The sequence below is a fragment of the Artemia sp. Qi Xiang Cuo genome, chromosome 1, assembly GCF_049724085.1.
Source record: "Artemia sp. Qi Xiang Cuo chromosome 1, ASM4972408v1, whole genome shotgun sequence".
Lineage (NCBI taxonomy): Eukaryota > Metazoa > Arthropoda > Branchiopoda > Anostraca > Artemiidae > Artemia > Artemia sp. Qi Xiang Cuo.
The window spans coordinates 50975909-51000405 of NC_142794.1; the positions used below are offsets into that span (position 1 = coordinate 50975909).

General features: G+C 34.0%; 1 protein-coding gene across 3 annotated transcripts in view; it reads right to left on the minus strand.

Annotated features, from left to right (window-relative positions):
* The window catches only part of rump (heterogeneous nuclear ribonucleoprotein rumpelstiltskin), an 83660-nt gene that overhangs the window by 14835 nt on the left and 44328 nt on the right, over positions 1 to 24497 (minus strand). For 2 of the 3 annotated variants that reach the window (XM_089108232.1, XM_089108216.1), the window contains 4 exons: positions 16441 to 16603; positions 12486 to 12621; positions 5680 to 5735; positions 2926 to 3110 (listed from right to left, as the gene is read on the minus strand). In XM_089108232.1, the coding sequence (XP_088964358.1) occupies positions 5680 to 5735; positions 12486 to 12621; positions 16441 to 16603 (355 nt within the window). In that variant the 3' untranslated portion in view covers positions 2926 to 3110. Of the gene's footprint in view, positions 1 to 2925; positions 3111 to 5679; positions 5736 to 12485; positions 12622 to 16440; positions 16604 to 24497 lie in introns of those variants that run through there. The other variant, XM_089108224.1, reaches the window with a different exon arrangement.

The window sequence follows — 24497 nt, forward strand, 5'->3', positions numbered from 1 at the left end:
TTTTTAAATTAATGCAGGTTTTTACTTTGGCTCACCGTACATGAAATATTAAAACGAAATTTGCATATTAATTTTACTTTTTTTTTGGCTAAATGGCTTTCTCGAAAGTTGTTTAATTTTATTTAGGAGCGTTTTTATTAGTAGTAAATATAAGTAACTTACGTAACGAACTTTAATATTCGTATATTTTTATTACGTAAATCAGGGGGGTTCGCCCCCTAGTCACTACTTTCTTGATTGCTATAAAGTTCAAATTTTTTTTCCAATTCTTTAAAAAGAAACATTCAATCTCAAAGGCTGTTTATTGGAATAATTAGTTCTTATGAAAGTACTAAAAAAAACTTCGGCGTAAAGAGCGAGGTATTTACTAAGGGGCCCAATCATATACGTAATAGTTTCTGTTCGTTTTAAGTTGTGACGTTGAAAATTTTTTCAGTTGAAAACTTAAATTCCCCCAGAAAACGTCTGTATGCATCCCAATAACCAATATAATGCAAAAATTGGGCAAAGTTAACAACTTGCAGCCCTTCCCCCGGGGACCGTGGGGAATTAAGTCATCCTCAAACACATAGTTATTATATTTTTCGACCATGATGAACCAAATGGCTATCTCAAAATTTTTATAGGGTGACTAGTTGCCCTCCATATTTTTTGCTTACTTAAAGCCCTCCCGCAATATTCTAATACCAATGGGTCGATACGGTCCCTCTGGAAAAAAAAAACAAATAAAGACGGGTCCGTGATCTTTCTTCTGGCAAAAAATACGAAATTCCACATTTTTGCAGATAGGAGCTTCATACCTCTACAGTAGGGTTCTCTATACGCTGAATCTGATGATTCGATTTTCATTAAGGTTCTATGACTTTTAGGGGATGTTTCCCTCTTTTTTCGGAAATAATATAAATTTTCTCAGGCGCGTAACTTTTGATGCGTAAGAGTAAACTTGATGAAATTTATATATTTGAAATCAGCATAAAAATTTGATTCTTTTGATGTATCTATTGGTATGAAAATTCCTTTTATTACAGTTTCGGTTACTATTGAGCCGGGTCACTCCTTACTTACAGTTCGTTACCACCAACTGTTTGAAAGAAAATATGTCAAGTTTGGATTCCGAAGGTATAATAGAAAGTATTCCTGAATGTACTATAAATCAAAACTTTGATGAAAAAAAAATCATGCAATTCTACACAATTAAATATTTGTTTTCTTCTTATTCTGAATATATAGTTTTGTATAACTAAAATTACTACCTGGAAAAATTTAAAGTTAATATATCTTTGAAAAAATGGAATTCTTCATGATTCTTTTTTATGCAAATTCATTTTCAGTCCCTTGATTTTTGAATTATCAATGAGTTTTACCTACTGGGAAAGCCCACTGGACTTGCAGTAGGGGTGACTCATGACAATGTCCACTGGACTTGCAGGCAAAACGGGGAACTGAGATATTTTCAAACAGTGAGTCTTGACTATTGGGATACCCCAGCGGGATCACAGCGGGGCAACCAAGATTCTTAGGTTGACTCATGACTGACCGTGTCCAATGGGCTTGTAGGCAAGCGGGCGACTTAAGATTTTTTTCAAACGCTCTGAGTTTTGCCTATTGGAAAAGCTATCTGGTAAGCTGTGGGTTGTTGACGTAGATTTTAGATTAAAAAATTATGACCAACAAGTCGCCTGAACTCACAGGGCGAATGGGCAGCTTTAAATTTTCATATTGTAGTCGCTTTGTCTACTTGAAAAGTTCACGTGAGAATCAGAGGCGGTCAACCAGGATTCAGGGTTGACACATGACCGACAATGTTCACTAGACTTGCAGGCAAACGGGTGGCTTAGATTTTAAATACCCTCTAAACTTAGCCAAGTGGGAAAGTCGGTTAGAACATCAGGTTACGCACTGAGTTTTAGGATTGACACATCACCAACAAGTCGCCTGGACTCATAAGCAAACGGGCGACCCAGATTTTTTATACTGTTTAGGCTTAGTTTATTGGTCCAGACAGTGAACCAATTACACTAATTTTTCTTGAATATTTTAAACAAAATAAAACTTAAATATTTGGAATCAATCATATTTTTTATTCCGAACCAAAATGAAAGGAAAAATACCAACATCCTAACTTATAAAAAAGAAAGAGAAATTGCCACCCTCAGGGCTTACCATCTAAAGTTGCGCTAAATTAGGAAAGTAAATAAATCTTTTCCAGATTCAGCGCATCCAAGTTAGCTTCGACACAGGGCAACACCTTTGTAAATACAAATCTTAGATGTAAACAATATCTCCTTTTTTAATAAGTATAGAAAAAACTATCGCCATAGTAATTTCTAAGTTTCTTTGGCAAACACAAGTATCAAGAAACATGAATCCACTTGACTTCCACTGTCTCATTTCTAGAGTACCAACATTTTTGTCAGAAAACCCCAAATCCTCTCCAGAGAAGTTCCTACAAAACAACTAAGTTCTTAAGAGCTTGCATGTTTTAAGAGTATTTAAAGATCTTGAAAGCATTTAAGTTTTTCAGAACTTGTACTTTTGATATTTCAAGGTAAGAAAGTTAAATATTTACATACAGCATATTTGATTTTAAACCTATTTTGCAGTTTCACTTTTCCTAACATATAAATTTTAGACTGGATACTATAAACCGACATAGAAAAAAAGTGTGTATTTTGAACTTATGAATGATGTTATACGCTCTTTGCCTTGTGAACGAGATTTACCCAAGACAAATCATGCAATCGTTGAGAGACGGAGCCCACAAAAACAAATACATACAATATTCCATGAGACTTAGAGCTAAAAGTTACTCATGCTCTGTTTGGACCTATGCCAAAACAAGCAAATGCATGACCGTTAACCAAAATGACGAATTAGTTGATTACTTCAACTAAAATTTCCGTAGACAAAAGACAAAGTGCAGGATTCTACATAGTACAAATTTATAGGAGAAGATACATACAAAAACTGAGAAAAATGGTAATCAAAGAGGCTACACAGCTTGATAGCTCATGACTTAAACAAATGTCCAAGAAGGTGAAATCAACACAATATCAAGTCGAATACAATGTAGAAAACACGATCATACTGTCACCATCAAGGAGTCTTATCTGTAAACAAAACAAAACTAAAAATTATTCATTCTGCAAAACCAGCAACGAATCGAACAATAAAATTCAGCAGGTCCTAGTAAAATCACTAAGAGAAATAACATCAAAGCTGTCCCTACACTAACTGTAGATAAGCCATGATAAAAAAAAATCAATTACACGGATAACGCGTACTTTGGATCACTCCACCAGCTCCCTAAGCGTCTTATGTGCAAACGAAACGACTTCGAATCTTTTGTCCCAATGATTTATCGACAGTCCTATGTCTAAAGATCTCAGGTTACAAATTGAGATATGGGCAGAAGATCATATTTATACTTCTGAAACTTCGCTCTTCTTAGATACTTTACCTGGAAAAGCCTCCTCTGAGCGTTTTATAAGCTCTCTCGCACTGCTTGAGCGATGAGAGCATCCAATACCAAGGACAATTCACTTTAAATAAATAAATATCAAAAACAAGCAAGAAGAACTGGTGTAAATAGATTTCTTTTAATACTTGGAAATTTTAGGGAAGACACAATTGACATTGGATTACTGAAAAAACGAACTCTAAGCCCTTCCAATATGAACAAAAATTCGCAACCAATTAAGAACAAATTTTTCCATGAAGATTGAGAACTTGATTACAACAACAAGAGAGTTATTGACAAGGATAAATTAAAAGCAATACACAGAGAGACATTTGTATATAGTCCGATCAATATTAACAAAAGCTTTGCATTTTTCAATGCTTTCAGCTAATCTTTTGACACCCTTCTAACACCAAGTTTGTTAATTTTTTTGAGCAGAAGTGACAATAACCGGCGAGCAACAAACAAGAATTAACTTAACCAGCATAAAAACTGTGTACCATCAGAGGTTTGGAATTACTAAATTTACCAAAACACCCAGAACTCAAACAAAAAGCTCAAAAAAACATAATATACAAGTATACTTCCTTGATATGGCTTGCTCAATAAGAAATCATGAGAATGTTTATGAATTTGGTTTCTCAAAAAAAAAAAAAATCACAGTACTGACAACAACCAGTCAACAGTATTTTTTTAAACATTTGAACAACTGTACAAAAGCAAAGGCTTCATTTTAATTCATAATTAATGCGCCCAGATGTCAAAGGAAAAACTCAAATGGCAAATAATTTGCAAATTTATTTGTCCTACTAGACTTGCGCCAAAGAAATTTTTCTTTAAGAAGTTCATATTTCTAGAGTTTTTAAAATAGAATCAATAAGAGGCCCCAAAGTTTGAGGTTCATAAAAATACTGCAAACCCACTTGCCGTAAAGTGAGACGTTGTAGTCCATGCTAGCATATTTAGTAGCGACAAAATCATAATAAGAAGGCTCTATAATAATATTAGTAATTTTTTTTTTAAATGCGATTTATCATTATGCCAACAAGAACACGCCCATTAAGAGTATTCTAAATCAGCCAACTTCTGGAGAATAAAAAGGTGAAATGAAGAGCGCCTCTAAAGATAATCACTTTTGGAAACCATAAATTCCTCCAAAACTCATGAAGATGTAAAACAACATACCCCGGTGAAATTGTAAAAAATCTATGCATGTTAAGAGGAAACGCTTCAAAAATATTGTAAACCACACAAATTTATTCTGAACAATTTCAAGGAAATGCAAAACCAATTGGCACTGACAAAAAAAAAAGTTATCTCAGGATATAGTTATATCAAAATATTATTTTGCAGAGGTATCCCTAACAATTTCGGATTCAAGGGAAGGTGAAAAAAACTTTACATGGAAATAAAAAAAACTTCCTGAATGAAGACGACAAAACAGATTATAGAAATCATACTGTTATACAGCGTTTAAAAAGATGGAAGTGACACAACAGTACGACACAAATCAAACATGGCTTTGTTTCTTTATTGAAAACTTACTTCAAAATTTATCAGATGAATTCAGAAAGATGAGCTATTTACGGGTTTAGCTTCTCATCTTTTCAGTAATCGTCTAATGTTCTAATCGTCAGAACCCTTACGTGCCAGATGAGTATCCCAAACCCTTATTTCAAACTTCAATTTTAAATTCAAACTTGTTTATTCAACAGCCAAGAAAACTCAGCTCATTATAAAATTCTAGATTGACAGGTTACCGAAGCCCAGGGCAAGAAATGTTACCATTCACAGATGCAACCAAGAACATTGGCTAAAAAGAAAAAAAAGGACATTGCAAAATCTCAAGTAAAAGTGAAGCCAAAACTAAAGACTCTAAGATTCAGTGGAACATAATGATTCGCAATTGAATCAAAAAAGATTTCAACAATATACGATCGTTCCGAGAATATAGTCATCAAACAAAGAGTTGAGTCAACTTCCCTCCCTTGGGTAAGCCACCTGAAAGACGACTGAATCAAAAAAACGAACTGGGGCATTAATTCCAGCCTTGATTGGGTCACTCACATATTAGGACCAAAGAAGCCATATATGACAGCGGAAACATGAACATACAATGAATAATACAAACGCATAAATAAGAGAGCAACTGATATACAGACAAAGTCGCAATATCTGAAAAGGGGAGAAAAGCAAATAATTAGAAAAAATTAAATTACCTAGTAAAAGGTGACATCAATTATTCTTCCTTCGTAACGGGCTCGATCCATTATATCTGAAAATAAAAGTACTTTGATATGGAATTGACATTTAAAGAAAAAAGAGGGAAAGGGGGTGAGGAATCTAATTCTAATATATGAGGTTGTTGTTCTTTCTGTACCTGAAGTACATGAAAATTTGTCAATAGCGTTTATAGAATAACGATTCGGGATAATAGAGTCAATAAACTACAGTTGCCAACTTTAACAGCATGGAATAACGTTTTATCCCCAATACCATTTTTCTTAGATTTTAGATGAGCCAACATAAATCCTTCTGAACTTGGTGCTACAGACTCAAATCTGGAAATTATGAGGCTGTAGCTTTTAGATAAATGTTTGTAAATATTTAGAAGCAGAAGTGGCATTTAATCAGTCAAAATAACACAGCTTATTAAGCTCTACTTCTGCGAGCTTGAATCCTGACGATTATTTTTGGCTATCAACGTTGTTAAAATCCCTTAAATAAAACAGTAACGAATTAAATTTTGATGACAATAAGAAATTTACAAATATTAAATTAGATCTTAGCCTTCAGACATTTTAAGTATACTAAAGAAAAGAAGACAACTTATATTTCACGAAAAGACCTTTTTTAAGGAAAAAGACTGTATCTTCGAGGCAGATAACTTACGTAGTGGATAATAAGCTTGCATAATGATTAGCCTATTCGAAAGTTTTCGAGAATAATTTTTTCTTCCACAATAAAGGAAAATAATGAACAGAAAAGATCAAACAGAAACACAGAACTTAAAATTGATATAGGCTACCGCTTTAACTGTAAATAAATTTCCCCTACTTGGTCTTGAATGGCGGTATGTCAGGACTGCCGAAGGTTTTAGGAATCTAAAAAGGGGGATATTAGGGACATTTTTGGCGGAAAAATGGACCTTTAGGGATCGTCCTGAGACCGAACCTGGGACCTGGTCCAACTGCTGTTTATCACATAAATGACACAATCAACATCATACTTGATATTCAAAACAATTTCTCATAAATCTGAAACCAGGATGGCCAGTAATGCCATCATCCTCTGGAAGGCAACGGGCAATATCAACATGATTGGACCCTAAGGCCGATCCAGAGGGGAGAGGCTTAGAGGGTTTGACCCCCCCCCTCCCGAAATGTTTGTCCGACTTGTAAAAAAATCATGAAAAAAAAAAAAATTATGCGTTTTTTGTACCCCCCCCCCCCGAAAAAAATCATGGGCACGACCCTGTCCGAACTCTTTGGCTTTTCAAACGGATCTTCAAAGGTTTCTTTCTTTTCTTGATTTTCAACTATAAGGGTACAAAAATAGGAAAAATACATAAGTAGCTTCTTTGGTTAATGACCTGAAAATTATCACAAGACCGCAACATTTCAAAATCCCTTGTTGGCCTTTTTGCTTTTTTTTGGCTTTGCTTCCAATAACCTTCACAACTACAGTCACTATAAATCTCTAATGAAGGTTTATCGAACATGGCGATTCCATTGGGGTACTTTTCGGTCTGGGGCCATTTTTGAGAAGTTTCAGGCACCTTTTCGAAATTCCGGAACAAAAATTTCGGCACCAGAGGGTCAACCTTTAACAACACGAAACATAAAAGTCAAGTTCACAATCTCAATTTCTGTCTGCCATCTCTGACCAGTGTCTGTGCTGCTGATTCCACAGCTTGGCTCAGGATCTTTCACTCTCCAACATGTCTCTACTGCAGAGCAACAAGGGTCTGGATTGTATGGGCATTAGCATGAGGTTTGAGATTCTGAAGAATGGATGTCCACTTGATTAGCAGAAAATAATCATGTCAATCTAACAAAGGAATTCTCTAACCTTCCCAGAGTTAACTCAAATCCCCGAACCCACTGGCATGAATGAAACATCCAAAAGGGATAATCATATATGTTGGGTCAACCTTAATTAGGGGTTTGCAGTACAATTAAAAAAAAATTCTTGTTCTCATAAAATTTACATTTCAGAAAAAGCGAAGAATCAGGATTCTGGCAAATAAGACGATGCCAGACGTCAAGAGCGAATGGTTAAACTAGCCTTTTAACCTCCAACAATAAAAAAAAATCCACATCTCAATTAAAACACGAATTGCCCCTTGGCATAACCTAAATTTACCCATGGTCGAAAATACAAAGGTCTACGAAAACAATTGGGGTATAGAGAAATCAGGTAAGAAATCTGAGCGAATAATGAATCAGTTTTTTTAGGGGTCCCATCCAATGGAATAATCAACTGAAGAATGCACGTCGATGCCAACTGAAGATGAAACTTGGATACGGAGTTCAAAGAATAAGGTTTCGAGGAATTAATTGTTGATTCCAATGCAAGGTAGGAACAGCGAATAGTTTTACCGGGTGAAGGTTTGGATAAAATACGAAGTGACTGGTAATGGGAAAGAGTATCTCCCTGAGACCCAAGTTTGGAAAGGCATAACATCAGTAAAGGGATCACATTTGGCCCACCAGTTGTGCGTTAAGGGAACCAGTCATCATTCATGACCTCCCGGAGGGGCTCCTAACCCTCAAAAGAGACCAAATATCCCTTAGAGCCGATAGGACCAATCCTAGATTCCTTCCCAAGCCTTTCCAATCTAACCCAAAATTCAATACCTCGTAACTTTTCCAAAACCTGTTGTAATCCATTCGATTCTACCTTTTGATCTCCCTAAGCTCTTTTTTCTTGCCATAGTTTTGTAATTCTCCCAAAATTTTACAGATTGAATTTATAAAGCACATTTCTTTTTTGCAGTTATTTTTTCCTTTCTTCTTTTCTCAAATCTTTCATTCACGCAAAATAAATCATCACTTCATGTGAACTGGAATTCCAGTGTCCGCCATTTTCGACTGCATTTCTTTTTTGTTGTCTCGTTTTATATTTCTTTTCTCTCTCTTAGTTTTCTTTATTTTTATAGAAGAAATAAATAATTCGTCACCAAATGAGAATTGAATTTCCACATTTAGTTTTTCATATTGGACCAGAATTACTCTAACTTTCCGCGGGAACGCGCGCACGATAAATTTGCTTCCGTTTTTCTGACACACTCAGTGCCTCATCTTGGTATCTACTTGTCGGCGCCTCATATTTGATATAAGTGTTTTGAAGTTTGTTGTTTTCTAAAATTACATAAAAATCAGTTTCCCGCGTCTCATTTTCTATATAAGTTGGCCGAGCCCCTTTCTCCTCCCCCACTATTATAGAAGTAGGACATGTTTCAGCGTTTTTTATTAAGGTTTCATTTTCTCACAATCGATCCTTAGAAAAATTAAATAAAAAAAACAAGTTTTTTAAACTGAAAGTAAGGAGCGACATTAAAACTTAAAACGAACAGAAATTATTCCGTATATGAAAGGGGCTGTCCCCTCCTCAACGCCTCGCTCTTTACGCTAAAGTTTTTTATTGTTTTAAAAAATAAAGTTGTGAGACAGAGTCAAACTATAGCCTAAAGAGCGAGGCGTTGAGGAGGGGACAGCCCCTTTCATCAACGGAATAATATTTGTTCGTTTTAAGTTTTAACGTCGCTCCTTAATTTCAGTTAAAAAGTTGTTTTTTTTATTTAATTTCTGATCGTTTTTTAGTTAATGCAGCTTTTATTTTCATAAAAATTTTAATTTTCTTTTTCTAAATGGATGTATTTAAAAATTAAATTACGTAAATAAATTATATATTCGTATATTTTTCTTCTGGCAAAAAATACAAAGTTGCAGATTTTTGCAGATATGATCTTGAAACCTATGTAATAAGGTTTTCTGATACGCTGAATCTAACGGTTTGATTTTCATTACAATTCTTTCACTTGTAGGGGATGTTTCCCTCTTCTTTAAAAAATCGAGTAAATTTTCTCAGGCTCGTAGCCTTTGATGAGTAATACTAAACTTAATAAAATTTATATATTTAGGATCAGCATTATAAACACATTCTTTTGATACATTTATTGACATCAAAATTTCGTTTTTAAAAGTTTCGATTACTATTGAGCCGTATCGCTTGTTTTTTTATTGTTTTTTTTATTACGTATATGTTATTACTTATATGAAGGGGTTCTCCCCTTAGTCAATACCACGCTCTTTACGTTAAAAGTTAAAAAAAATTTTGATTCACAAACCCCTTAATCACAACTGCCTTTTAATTATAATAGATAGCTCTTTTTAAATCACTAAAAAAAAACTGTAGATTAAAGTGCGTGTTATTTAGATGGGGGAGAACCCCCACACATACGTTATAATTTCTGTTGGTTTTAAGTTCTAATATTCCTTCTTACATTTCAGTTGAAAAAACTTGTTTTTTTTAATTTAATTTCTGATCGTTTCTTAAATAATGCTTGGAAATCCGGCGCCCCCTTCATAGACATGTCCCTTACCCCAAAGAAACATCCTCCACGGACATATTCTCCAGAGTAACCCCCTCCTCTAGCCCCCCCTCCAGAAAAAATCCTTCCTGAAAATGGTTGTATACTTCCCAATAACCAATAAATAATGCTGGCAAGTCCGGTGCCCCCTTCATGGCAATTTCCCTTCCCCCATGAAAACTTCCTTCATGAACAGATCCTCCAACATAGCCCCCGAACCACCCGTCCCTCCCACTACCAGAAAAAAAACCTCCTGAAAACTTCTGTATATTTCCCAATAGCCAAAACTATATGTTAACATTGGGTAAAGTTCATAACTTTTAGCCCTCCCTCTGGGAACTTCGGAGGATTAAGTCATCCTAAAAGACATATTTATCATATTTTCGACCATGCTGAACAAAATGGCTATCTCAAAATTTTGATCGGGTGACTTTGGGAAAAAAAAGCGTGGGAGGGGGCCTAGTTGCCCTCCATTTTTTTTGGTCACTTAAAAAGGGCACTAGAACTTTTAATTTCCGTTCCAATGAGCCCTCCCACGATATTCTAGGACCACTGGGTCGATACGATCACCCCTGGGGAAAAAAAAAAAAAAACAAACAAAAAAACAAATAAACACGCATCCGTGATCTTTCTTCTGGCAAAAAATGTAAAATTCCACATTTTTGTAGATAGGAGCTTGAAACCTCTAAAGTAGGGTTCTCTGATACGCTGAATATTATGGTTTGATTTTCATTAAGTTTCTATAAATTTTAGGGGGTCTTTCTGCCTTTTTTCGAAAATCAGCCAAATTTTCTCAGGAGCGTAACTTTTGATGGTTAGCACTAAACTTGATGAAAGTTATATATTTGAAATCAGCATTAAAATTTGATTCTTTTGATATATCTATTGGTATCAATAACCCGTTTTCTATCAATAACTAGTTTCGGTTACCATTGAGCCAGGTCGCTCCTTACTTACAGTTCGATTATTCTGGCGATCCAACGGCTTGTGGTTTCTTGCGATGAAACATCATTTTTCAAATTTTTCCAACGAGTTTTTATGAGTCTGTCAACTGTTTTCGTAAAATCCGGGGAATATTTATTTCGGTTTTACGATCATATTTTGTCCGTTTTACCTGGTAATATTTACTAATCATTACCGCAACTTTGTCATCGAGCTAAAGTAATGATCGATTACCTTTTTTTATTGTCAAAATATTTGTGTTAGTGTTTTATAATTTGTTTCTACATTATACTTATTTTGGAGCTGAAGCGGGCCACTCAAAATGAGTAAATTGGCCACACGTGGACCAAGAAGCCATAAGTTGCTGATCTCTGATCTAATGGATGCCATCAGGCCATGCAATTTGTAGGCAAGGAAAATCAAACTACAACCTCTCTAAAAACCCCGTTTATACTCATCACTTTTCATATATCGGAATATAATTATAGCGTTCTTAAAATCAGAAGAATTTTCCTTTATCAAAGATTGCATTCATAATTCTCAATATCTTCCTCACAACCTCGTAATGACCAAAATTAAAAAAAAAACAAAAAACTTCTCTATCATACTATCAGTAACCAAAGCCTTTTAATTTCTCAATTATTTTAGTATCATATTCAATTCATCATAGCATAATATATCTTACTTCAGTTCTTTTATATCCTGCAAATACTTATCACTATTTCGCAAAATATTAAAATGTTCTGCTCATCTATCCCTAAAATACTATAGCTGATTGACGCCGGGTTTTTATCTTTAACCAGGACTGGACTATCTACTTCAGAAACTTTATCAACAACCGCCATCTAATATCTTATTAATTCATATTTGGCTTAATGGCTTCTTTACTTCCCCCTTATTGGCAAAAGTTGTATCATTTAGAAATTTCCTATATCTCTCTTCAACAAAGTTTAAAGCCTTTTCGCTGAAATTCTTATGTAATTTCTAACTTTTTCGCCTTAAAACGTCTTCTCTCTCTTTACATGCTCTTTGCTAGAATTATTCTATCAATCCTTGGCTGTATCAAATTACTTTGCCTATTCCACATCTTACCTTTAGGGAATGGGAAGACACGAGTGCATAAAACATCTCCCCAGAACCCAGTATACAGTAGCAGTTACAGCAACAGTCCTCAAAATATGGAGGGACCAGTTATCTTAGTAAGAGTGCAGCAGCATAAAATAAAAGAAATTTAATGTCAAACGTAAGAAAAATTGGGGGGAGCGCAGCTGTCCACCTGCCTAGGCCTAGAACCGCCAGTGCCAGAATTGGTAACAGATCCACCTCTGAAGGTTTCATTCGTACAATGCATTTATTTAGAAATTTTATATGAAGTTACATGTGACTCCTGTGTCAATATTAGTTTAAAGGATACGGCACAAATTTTGTCCCAGGAACGTGTTTTATATCTGCGTGACTAATTCCAAAACAAATAATTGAGAATCTTACCAATCGCTCTTTGAGCTTCTCTTTCTGAGGCAAAACGGACAATACCTTCACCTCTTCCAGTAAGTTCCGCAAACCTGACTTCTCCAATCTCTGAAAACTTTTCTCGAAGCATCTGCCAAGTTACATGACTTGAAAGCTATGAAAAAGAATATTTATAGCTAAAGCAAAGTTGGATCTGATATTAGCCAAGTCATAAAAAAGATAGATCATCTGAAAGGACATGTTCATTGTGATTCAAAATTACTATGTTGCATAGAGGTCAACTATCTTGTTTTTAAATAAGGAAAAAAAAAGAAATAGTGTTCATTTTGACATACCCACTGGCCGCCGTGGAAAAAGTGGGGTAGCAAAGTAGCGATGCTACTTGGCATTTTTCATAACCTAGTGAAATTTGTTAACAGAATTGACAGCTTTTGGAATTCTGCTACTGGAAGCTTTGGAGCTTTTTCTATACCTGTCCACCGGTCTGTGCAGGGATGATACCCCTAGATGGTCCATCTAGCTACAAACTAGTACCTTACTTTGGAAAAAATACAAAAAAGTCGTGGTAACAAACTGTAAGTAAGGAGCAGCTCGGGCTCATAGCAACGGAAACTCTAAAAGGGAATTTTTATAACAATTGATACATGAAAGGATTGACTCTCTAAGCTGATTCCAAATAAATAAATTTAATCAAGTTTAATGTTGCCCAACAAAAGCAAACAAGACTGAAAAAAAATTCCAGGCTTTACTACCCTTTATAAGGTGACCGAAAAGTTTGTGCCACGAGAAAGTTGCGTTTTCTGCCGTTTTGTAGTACCAAACAACGATTTGCCCCAAGGACGACAGAGTTGCTTACAAACACAAATTCTGAGAGAGCCAATCGATTTAAAATATCAAAAACTATATATATATATATATATATATATATATATATATATATATATATATATATATATATATATATATATTGATCTTTCCAGTTGCAAAGGAAGAAATACAGCAGGGTGGCGCATTCGTTCCTGAAAAGCCACACAGTCTATGAAAGATGAATGGTTAATATGGGCATTTACCTTAATGTTTGAAAGTTTATTCACTTGATTTTCTATTATATTACGTTAAGTTATGTATAATCACGCAACAGCTATTATGAAGCAGGGGTGATGGGTCATTGTGTAGGCGGGGGAGAGCGACAGATGCCTAAAAGAGCGGATTGCCTACTGCACAGATTGCCTAACTATCCATGAGCCTTCAAATAAATATAAAAAGGATACGGGTGGGGGGGGGGGCTAGGAGTTAATCTCATTTCCCTTCATTTAGACTCAGCCTGAACAAGGGTATAGCAGGGCAATGTTTCCCTTCTCATTGCCGCCAAAATGTTTATGGCATTTATTCTAAAGGTTCATTCAACTAAATTATTTTGCAATTTCATATTTCAGAAAATTGAATATAGTGATGTGTAATTTGCGCATTGTGATGTATATTGTGAAGGAGGGACAGTAGGTTGTTTTTAGGCTGGAGAGGGCAGGTGTCACAAAGAGTACATTTTGCCGCCCAAATATCCTTAATCTCAATGAGCTTTCGGATAAAGATAGAATAAGTTTTGGGGACGTAATATCTAATCCATCTTGGGAATATATTTTGTCTACGCCTTTATAACTGGGAGGGGCAAGTTTCCCTTCATTGCGACAATCTTCTTCTACGCAGTATAAAATATTATATTCACATGCATACCGGAACAGAGGTGGAAAAGGCGAGGCGGGGAATCCTGAGCCTCGTCAGGAAATTTCTTGTGGGAGGAAGGGTTGAAAACTGCTACCAGTTTTGTTTTCAGCGACTTTAAATGGTAATATTTCTCTTTTCCTATTTACATATAATTTTTTCAATGCATTCAAACATATGTGTAAAGTGTAGTAAAATATTAGAGAACCTAACCTATTTTAAAATTTGCGATGGCTTCAGCCAAGTATAAGATCAAAACAACGCAGGATTTCCATTCCTATGAACAATAACATCCTCCCTATCTCCCCAAAATTATGTAGTGGAAAAATAACAACTTATTCAACAAACTAGTGTCCATAGGAAATTTTGACTTAAAGATTCAAATTTAGTTAAGGATTGTAATCAAAATTTTAATTCTTAAGCATAAAAAATGAAAGAACGACCCAATACTAATCAATTTATAATGATTGATATACACAATTTAACAGTAAGAAATCGGGGGTTTATGGGTCCGGTATCCCACATAATATCTTGCATTCGGTTGGACATGATTTGACTAACAATCAGGAATTAAATATAAAAAAACAACAGTTTTTGCAATTGAAAGTAAGGAGCAACATTAAACCTTATACAAACAGAAATTATTCCATACGTGACTTGGGCCCCCCCCCCCTCCTCAACCCCACACTTTTTACTCTGAAATTTGACCTGGCTTTAAAAAACAAAACTAAGAGATACGGATTTATTTCCTATTTATTTTAATGGACATCTAACCGTACCTTCAAAAAGATGTCCTAATGACATCCCTCGACCAAAAGGAGGTCAAATGGTGTCCAACCCTAAAAGCACAACAAGGACAGTATATTTAAATATTCATCAAGTTTGGGCGCAATCTGTCACCCTTTCTGGTAGATGCACAAGTGACAAGATCCTGTAATCCCTCTCTCCATCAATCAGCGAGAAGGATTGCACCAGGACTTGCTTGAACTTTCACATATATGACATTTGAGAAAATTAGACCAATTTCGAAACACATGGAAAACCCCCCATAAAATTTTAAAATTGATATTTCTAGATTGGCTTTTCCTGAAATATTTTCAGGAAATCTAGAAGATGTAGAATCTGAAAATCTCAAGCATCCAAGGTATAATTCCACGTTTTGTATGTGTTCATGAGTCGTAGAAAAATACCACCATAGCTTCTACTAGTAATTTCAGCAAGTTTTTAGCAAATCCGCTTTTTCGCGTAAGGGTTTTAAAACCTAGTTGACCGTCACATCTTTTGAGACAAACAGATCGTCTTAATACAGTTCTCAAACTTTTCCCAGTTATATCAAAGTCAAAATATGACCTGAACTCTTTCGTAACGTCTTTTTGCTCAAGAAAGTAAATAAACAAAATATCATTTTTGGGCATTTTAAACGTAGGGCGTTTGTTCACGAAAAGCTAGTGACCCTAAAAATTTATCTTCATGAACCAATTTTTTCAGTATCCCGATTGAACGATTTAGCGTGGATCCCTGGACATAACCACAATTAAACACAATTATTTTTATAGTGAATTACACGTCCAAGTTGGGACAACGGGAAACAACAGACAACCAAATGGACAAAACAAATTAACTCAGCAGTGGTCTTTTTTTTCCAAACTTATACACAAATGATTATTTTAAAAAATACATTTTTAAAAATCTGAAATAAAATATAATGTAATGCATTTTCTTTTCCTCGATTGTACTCCCAAAATAGAATCTACTATACACAGCTAAGACCTAAACAAAATTTCTAATTAAAAAAAAAAACTTCAACACAAATTTCTTTTATATAGGTCCTTTTGCAATCCTTCGTAGCGCTTCACTGAACTATGAATATTTTAAGATAAATCTAGACATGAATAGATCTCAAAAACAAAACACAATGTTCGCAAAACACTCAATGCGAAAATCTTACGTTTTCTAGCGTTTTGTTCTTTTTTAGAAAAATTAACTCTCACTACCTCCAAATGGATTTTTTTTTCTTGGGGGGGGGGGATAATTGTGGACATCCATTCCTAGTCAGAAGCAAAAACTATAAAAAAAACAACAAAAGAGCAGTGCCATTCAATTTCCGATTCAACATGGTTTCACATATAATGACCTCTACCAGGACAATATTAAATAAAAGAAGAATGATACGAATACTTCAGACGTGTTCCGTAATTCACTAAGACATCCTCTGAAAATAAATATGCACAAAAAGGAAAGCATGTTTACTTACGTTGTTGATTTTAACCGAGTCAGTAGGTCTTGCCATAGAGGTAAGTCCACCCCCTCTTGGTCCAAGTCCAGACGATGGAGGAGGAACTGGTCCTGGCATAGAAGATCCCGATGCAAACATTGAAGATCCCGAGCTATAGGGCTCCATCACACCCCCCAAAGATCTGAAAAAAGACAATTTTAACTTTTAATGGAATTCAACAAAGGAAGAATTCTTAAAAGAAACAATTTTCGCAAACACAGAGCAAGAGATAGACACCGAATCGAACAGTTACCATGTGCTTTAGAGAAACAGATCACTCTGAAAATAGATAAATCTAGCTGCCTTAGTGTACTAGAACATGGCCCTCGGAATAGTGTTAAGAAACAAAACATGTCTCGTACACTTCAATCATTTCCGGACACATTTTCTGGGTTTTTGTTTCCTTTTAATGAACGGTTTTAAACCTTGTATTTAATCGGCCAGTTTTTCATCTTTGTTTTTTCTTTACTTTTACATTGTTGGTATGAGTCATTTCTTTTTCTTCTTTCCCTTTCTAATTCTTTTGCGCTAGGGTTAAGGAACCGTAAACATTGGTCCATAATATCTGTCTATTCTTTCGCTATTGTTACCCAAAAAAGTTTCCTTATTTTATTATTTTAAAATCATAGAAGTGTTGTCTTGGATTCTTCTTATTTGTAATTTAAATCCAAAGGCGGTCGAAAAGTAATATTTACTATTAGAAACCTTCCTTTGTTTCTGCACTTATTATTTCAGGCCAGCAAGATGACAAAATACATCGCCATTGTGTAAAAAAAGGACTTATCTTATTATTTTTCTGAAAACCATTTTCGTAGTCAGAAGCCCACCAAGGGAGATCAGGAGAAAAGCAACGGCTGATTGTGTCCTTTTTGTCGACAGTTTAGTCTGATTTCACAGTTGGTGGCACATGTGTCCAAATGTTCATTTATCAACCAGAGGATTTGACGCAGTAGTTATAACTTTGTGCATTCAAGACAATACTTATTTTTGGTGGCTTGTTTTAATTTATTACTATTTATTACGAAAGTTCAGTCGCAACAGTGACGTTTAGTATTCGACATGTGAATGTAAATTGGATCTTTTATAATTTTGTTTTTGCTTATTAAAGGAAGCTCCCTTTCCTCAAAGCATACACAAAGATAAGAAATGTGTTTATGAAGATTTTTGCTGAACTGATTATTTTTATATATCGTGTTTGGGCTTTCGATTTGCTTTGGTATAAACGAAAAATCCAACATTACCACATGGTACGTATTTCACTTCAGAAGAGACAAAACTTAACTTTTTCGGATACCTCCCTCTCCCCTACTTGTACAATAAGCTTTGCATACGTGTATGGCTGTAGCCTAAGCCTTCCAAGGTTGAAGGGCCTATTAATGTATTTTTTTTTTTACGAGAAGAATAATTTATTCTTTTATTATCTGGTCTACGAAGTATGTCACTGGATTTAAAATACATTTAAATTTGGCATAGGGAAATTTGAGAGCATGAACAATATGAAAAACACGAAAACAAACTCCGATTAAGCTTTGTTCATTCAGAATTTCACGAAAGTAGGTTTTTTCCGTGTCGGTATTACTTAGTCTTTAAGTGACCAAGAAAGGCACTAGGACCCAAAACTATACAATATGCCACACAGAGAGCGTTCATAGCCTTGAAACAGGTCACTGCAGCAATCAGATGCGCTGAAACCTCAAGTTCAGCGCATCCGCTGAAACCCTTCCAACGGCAGAAAACTGATAGTGCCAACTACGAGACCTGAGTCAGGCCTTTCAGAAGTGATAATCCAGCTTCAAGTATTATAAGATACTTTTTGAGTTTTAGACAAAGTATAGTAGCATTTAAAACAGTCTTAAATAGTCAAAATTTAGCCTTAAAACAGTAATCGTAAAAAAAGACAAAAAAACATTGGCTAACTTACATGAAAAAAGATTTATTAAGCATCGAATACAATAATTCAAATCTCAATTCCCGTGCTCACAGGGAGAAGCATAAATATATTTTAACCAAACTTTTCACACAAGAGTTCTACACGTGATGACCACAATATTCATTCTTCATAAATACATTTTTACGGACAATTATGGAAATGCACAATTCCGCTTGATTTCTTCAAATTTATTTTTATCTTCACAAAATTCTCTGAAAAAATCACATCTTTTTAGAATATCTCTTTCTCTTCTTCAGAGACGTGCATACTAAATCAAGCAATCTTAATTAAGCAGTGGTGTAACCGGATAATCGACGCTTAGTTCAATAGAATTAACTACCGATTGTCTGCAAAGTGTTCGCCTGATAGTCTGCAAGAATACGACTTCGAAATAAAATCTCAATCACGCACGTGATGTGTTTGGCGTTGACTGGCATATGTAACTCTTCCTGATTTGTTCTTCCGCTTGGACTGGCATCTAAGAATTTTGATGCCTTTTCATCCCAAAGCAGTCTACCTTTACCCTACTTTCACCACCTACCATTGACCGGTATTGCCTCCATCTCTCTGGCTAAAACAAAGCAACAATGGACCCCCTCCCCAATCTTGGAAATAGCAAGAAGAATCTTGCTACTTTCGAATTTTAGGCAGTAGTAATTTACCAGCTACTTTTTGTAAATAAAAAATTATTTCTTTTTTTAAGTTGTAAGATTGGTTTAAGTTATCCGAAAGATTACCATCCTGAAATAACTAACGGCTGGAAAACATTTTCCACAAAAATAGCTACCATTTAAAAAGGAGCAATTAGTGGACATACTTTCCATATTCTTATAAAAAAACCGATTATCCTGAAATAACTTACGGCTGGAAAATATTTTCCACAAAAATAGTTACCATTTAAAAAGGAGCAATTAATGGACACACTTTCCATATTCTTATAAAAAAACCGATTATCCTGAAATAACTTACGGCTGGAAAATATTTTCCACAAAAATAGTTACCATTTAAAAAGGAGCAATTAGTGGACATACTTTCCATATTCTTATAAAAAAAACCGATTATCCTGAAATAACTTACGGCTGGAAAATATTTTCCACAAAAATAGTTACCATTTAAAAAGGAGCAATTAGTGGACATACTTTCCATATTCTTATAAAAAAACCGATTATCCTGAAATAACTTACGGCTGGAAAATATTTTCCACAAAAATAGTTACCATTTAAAAAGGAGCAATTAATGGACACACTTTCCATATTCTTATAAAAAAACCGATTATCCTGAAATAACTTACGGCTGGAAAATATTTTCCACAAAAATAGTTACCATTTAAAAAGGAGCAATTAGTGGACATACTTTCCATATTCTTATAAAAAAACCGATTATCCTGAAATAACTTACGGCTGGAAAATATTTTCCACAAAAATAGTTACCATTTAAAAACGAGCAATTAGTGGACATACTTTCCATATTCTTATAAAAAAACCGATTATCCTGAAATAACTTACGGCTGGAAAATATTTTCCACAAAAATAGTTACCATTTAAAAAGGAGCAATTAGTGGACATACTTTCCATATTCTTATAAAAAAAACCGATTATCCTGAAATAACTTACGGCTGGAAAATATTTTCCAAAAAAATAGTTACCATTTAAAAAGGAGCAATTAGTGGACATACTTTCCATATTCTTATAAAAAAACCGATTATCCTGAAATAGCTTACGTATGGAAAATATTTTCCAAAAAAATAGTTACCATTTAAAAAGGAGCAATTAGTGGACATACTTTCCATATTCTTATAAAAAAACCGATTATCCTGAAATAACTTACGGCTGTAAAATATTTTCCACAAAAAGAGTTACCATTTAAAAAGGAGCAATTAGTGGACATACTTTCAATATTCTTATAAAAAAACCGATTATCCTGAAATAACTTACGGCTGGAAAATATTTTCCAAAAAAATAGTTACCATTTAAAAAGGAGCAATTAGTGGACATACTTTCCATATTATTATAAAAAAAAACGATTATCCTGAAATAACTTACGGCTGGAAAATATTTTCCACAAAATTAGTTACCATTTAAAAAGGAGCAATTAGTGGACATACTTTCCATATTCTTATAAAAAAACCGATTATCCTGAAATAACTTACGGCTGGAAAATATTTTCCAAAAAAATAGTTACCATTTAAAAAGGAGCAATTAGTGGACATACTTTCTATATTCTTATAAAAAAACCGATTATCCTGAAATAACTTACGTATGGAAAATATTTTCCAAAAAAATAGTTACCATTTAAAAAGGAGCAATTAGTGGACATACTTTCCATATTCTTATAAAAAAACCGATTATCCTGAAATAACTTACGGCTGGAAAATATTTTCCACAAAATTAGTTACCATTTAAAAAGGAGCAATTAGTGGACATACTTTCCATATTCTTATAAAAAAAACCGATTATCCTGAAATAACTTACGGCTGGAAAATATTTTCCAAAAAAATAGTTACCATTTAAAAAGGAGCAATTAGTGGACATACTTTCTATATTCTTATAAAAAAACCGATTATCCTGAAATAACTTACGGCTGGAAAATATTTTCCACAAAAATAGTTACCATTTAAAAAGGAGCAATTAGTGGACATACTTTCCATATTCTTATAAAAAAACCGATTATCCTGAAATAACTTACGGCTGGAAAATAATTTCCACAAACATAGTTACTATTTAAAAAGGAGCAATTAGTGGACATACTTTCCATATTCTTATAAAAAAACCGATTATCCTGAAATAACTTACGGCTGTAAAATATTTTCCACAAAAATAGTTACCATTTAAAAAGGAGCAATTAGTGGACATACTTTCCATATTCTTATAAAAAAAACCGATTATCCTGAAATAACTTACGGCTGGAAAATATTTTCCAAAAAAATAGTTACCATTTAAAAAGGAGCAATTAGTGGACATACTTTCTATATTCTTATAAAAAAACCGATTATCCTGAAATAACTTACGGCTGGAAAATATTTTCCACAAAAATAGTTACCATTTAAAAAGTAGCAATTAGTGGACATACTTTCCATATTCTTATAAAAAAAACCGATTATACTGAAATAACTTACGGCTGGAAAATATTTTCCACAAAAATAGTTACCATTTAAAAAGGAGCAATTAGTGGACATACTTTCCATATTCTTATAAAAAAAACCGATTATCCTGAAATAACTTACGGCTGGAAAATATTTTCCAAAAAAATAGTTACCATTTAAAAAGGAGCAATTAGTGGACATACTTTCTATATTCTTATAAAAAAAACCGATTATCCTGAAATAACTTACGGCTGGAAAATATTTTCCAAAAAAATAGTTACAATTTAAAAAGGAGCAATTAGTGGACATACTTTCTATATTATTATAAAAAAAACCGATTATCCTGAAATAACTTACGGCTGGAAAATATTTTCCACAAAAATAGTTACCATTTAAAAAGGAGCAATTAGTGGACATACTTTCCATATTCTTATAAAAAAACCGATTATCCTGAAATAACTTACGTATGGAAAATATTTTCCAAAAAAATAGTTACCATTTAAAAAGGAGCAATTAGTGGACATACTTTCCATATTCTTATAAAAAAACCGATTATCCTGAAATAACTTACGTATGGAAAATATTTTCCAAAAAAATAGTTACCATTTAAAAAGTAGCAATTAGTGGACATACTTTCCATATTCTTAAAAAAAAAACGATTATCCTGAAAGAACGTACGGCTTGAAAATATTTTACAAAAAAATTGTTAACTATTAAAAAGTAGCAATTATATGACATAATTTCAATAGTCTTAGAAAAAAAAAGATTATCCAGAAATAACTTACGGCTGGAAAATATTTTCAACAAAAATAGTTACAATTTAAAAAGGAGCAATTAGTGGACATACTATCCATATTCTTATAAAAAAACCGATTATCCTGAAATAACTTACGTATGGAAAATATTTTCCAAAAAATAGTTACCATTTAAAAAGGAGCAATTAGTGGACATACTTTCCATATTCTTATAAAAAAACCGATTATCCTGAAATAACTTACGGCTGGAAAATATTTTCCACAAAAATAGTTACCATTTAAAAAGGAGCAATTAGTGGACATACTTTCCATATTCTTAAAAAAAAACCGATTATCCTGAAATAACTTACGGCTGGAAAATATTTTCCAAAAAAATAGTTACCATTTAAAAAGGAGCAATTAGTGGACATACTTTCTATATTCTTATAAAAAAAACCGATTATCCTGAAATAACTTACGGCTGGAAAATATTTTCCACAAAAATAGTTACCATTTAAAAAGGAGCAATTAGTGGACATACTTTCCATATTCTTATAAAAAAACCGATTATCCTGAAATAACTTACGTATGGAAAATATTTTCCAAAAAAATAGTTACCATTTAAAAAGGAGCAATTAGTGGACATACTTTCCATATTCTTATAAAAAAACCGATTATCCTGAAATAACTTACGGCTGTAAAATATTTTCCACAAAAATAGTTACCATTTAAAAAGGAGCAATTAGTGGACATACTTTCCATATTATTATAAAAAAACCGATTATCCTGAAATAACTTACGGCTGGAAAATATTTTCCACAAAAATAGTTACCATTTAAAAAGGAGCAATTAGTGGACATACTTTCCATATTCTTATAAAAAAACCTATTATCCTGAAATAACTTACGGCTGGAAAATATTTTCCAAAAAAATAGTTACCATTTAAAAAGGAGCAATTAGTGGACATACTTTCCATATTCTTATAAAAAAACCGATTATCCTGAAATAACTTACGGCTGGAAAATATTTTCCAAAAAAATAGTTACCATTTAAAAAGGAGCAATTAGTGGACATACTTTCCATATTCTTATAAAAAAACCGATTATCCTGAAATAACTTACGGCTGGAAAATATTTTCCACAAAAATAGTTACCATTTAAAAACGAGCAATTAGTGGACATACTTTCCATATTCTTATAAAAAAAACCGATTATCCTGAAATAACTTACGGCTGGAAAATATTTTCAACAAAAATAGTTACCATTTAAAAAGGAGCAATTAGTGGACATACTTTCCATATCAAGGAGGCACACTTGTGCCTCTATAAAGAGGCGACCCACCACAATGTTAAGCGATTTCAGGTCCTAGAGGTCGCAGAGAGACGGCGGTAATTGCATTTTGTAGCCCAAGCTCAAACTAAGAAACTTGCAAAATTTCATCCTCCTCCGACTTTATCTTCATGGAGTAAACTGAGCCGGAAGTTTGGACCCTCCCACCACAGCCCCCTTTAACGTTGTCCGATTGGGCTGAAATTTAGAGGTTAAGCTTTCCTAGGGCCCGGGAGCTTATCCTCGAAATTTCAGCTCAATCCGATCACTCCTTCCCTGTTTTCAAAAAACCAAATATAGCCACTTAAAGTTCATCTCTTTTTTTTTTTCTTAGCCACGCCTACAGGCCACAGTTGGCACCGGATCCGGTTGAATGAGGACTCATTCGAAGCAGAATTTGACCTGTTAGGGCCTTTTGATATTTTCAGACCGAAAAAATTATCCCCGAATTTACATTTACGAAAAACCTCGTTTTCCTATATTAGCCCATGTTAATTTTTCCTCCACAACCCCCTTTAACGTTGTCTGATCGGGCTGAAATTTAGAGGATAAGCTTTCCTGGGGCCTGGGAGCTTATCGTCGAAATTTCAGCTCAATCTGATCACTCCTTCCCTGTTTTCCAAAAACCCCATATCAAGATTTTTCGGAATTTGCTTGCGTCGAAAATACCTTCTATTTGCTAAACAACAATTACTATTGTGTTTGTATAGTCCAGCGGCTGAGACTTTAGACTTTCAGGCGGAAAACCCGGGTTCGATTCACCATCAGAGCAACTTTTTATATACTTTGAAAAGAAACTCAGTTTCTTTTTTAAATTATTTGAAAAAAATTACGTTTTCTAAAGAGTTAAAGAGGCTGAGTTACAAGGTCGACCCTTAAAACGTACAGGGATTAGAAGGCACAGTTGGGGGCTGTTAAAGAGGCTGAGTCACAAGTTCGAACCTTAAAACGTACAGGGATTA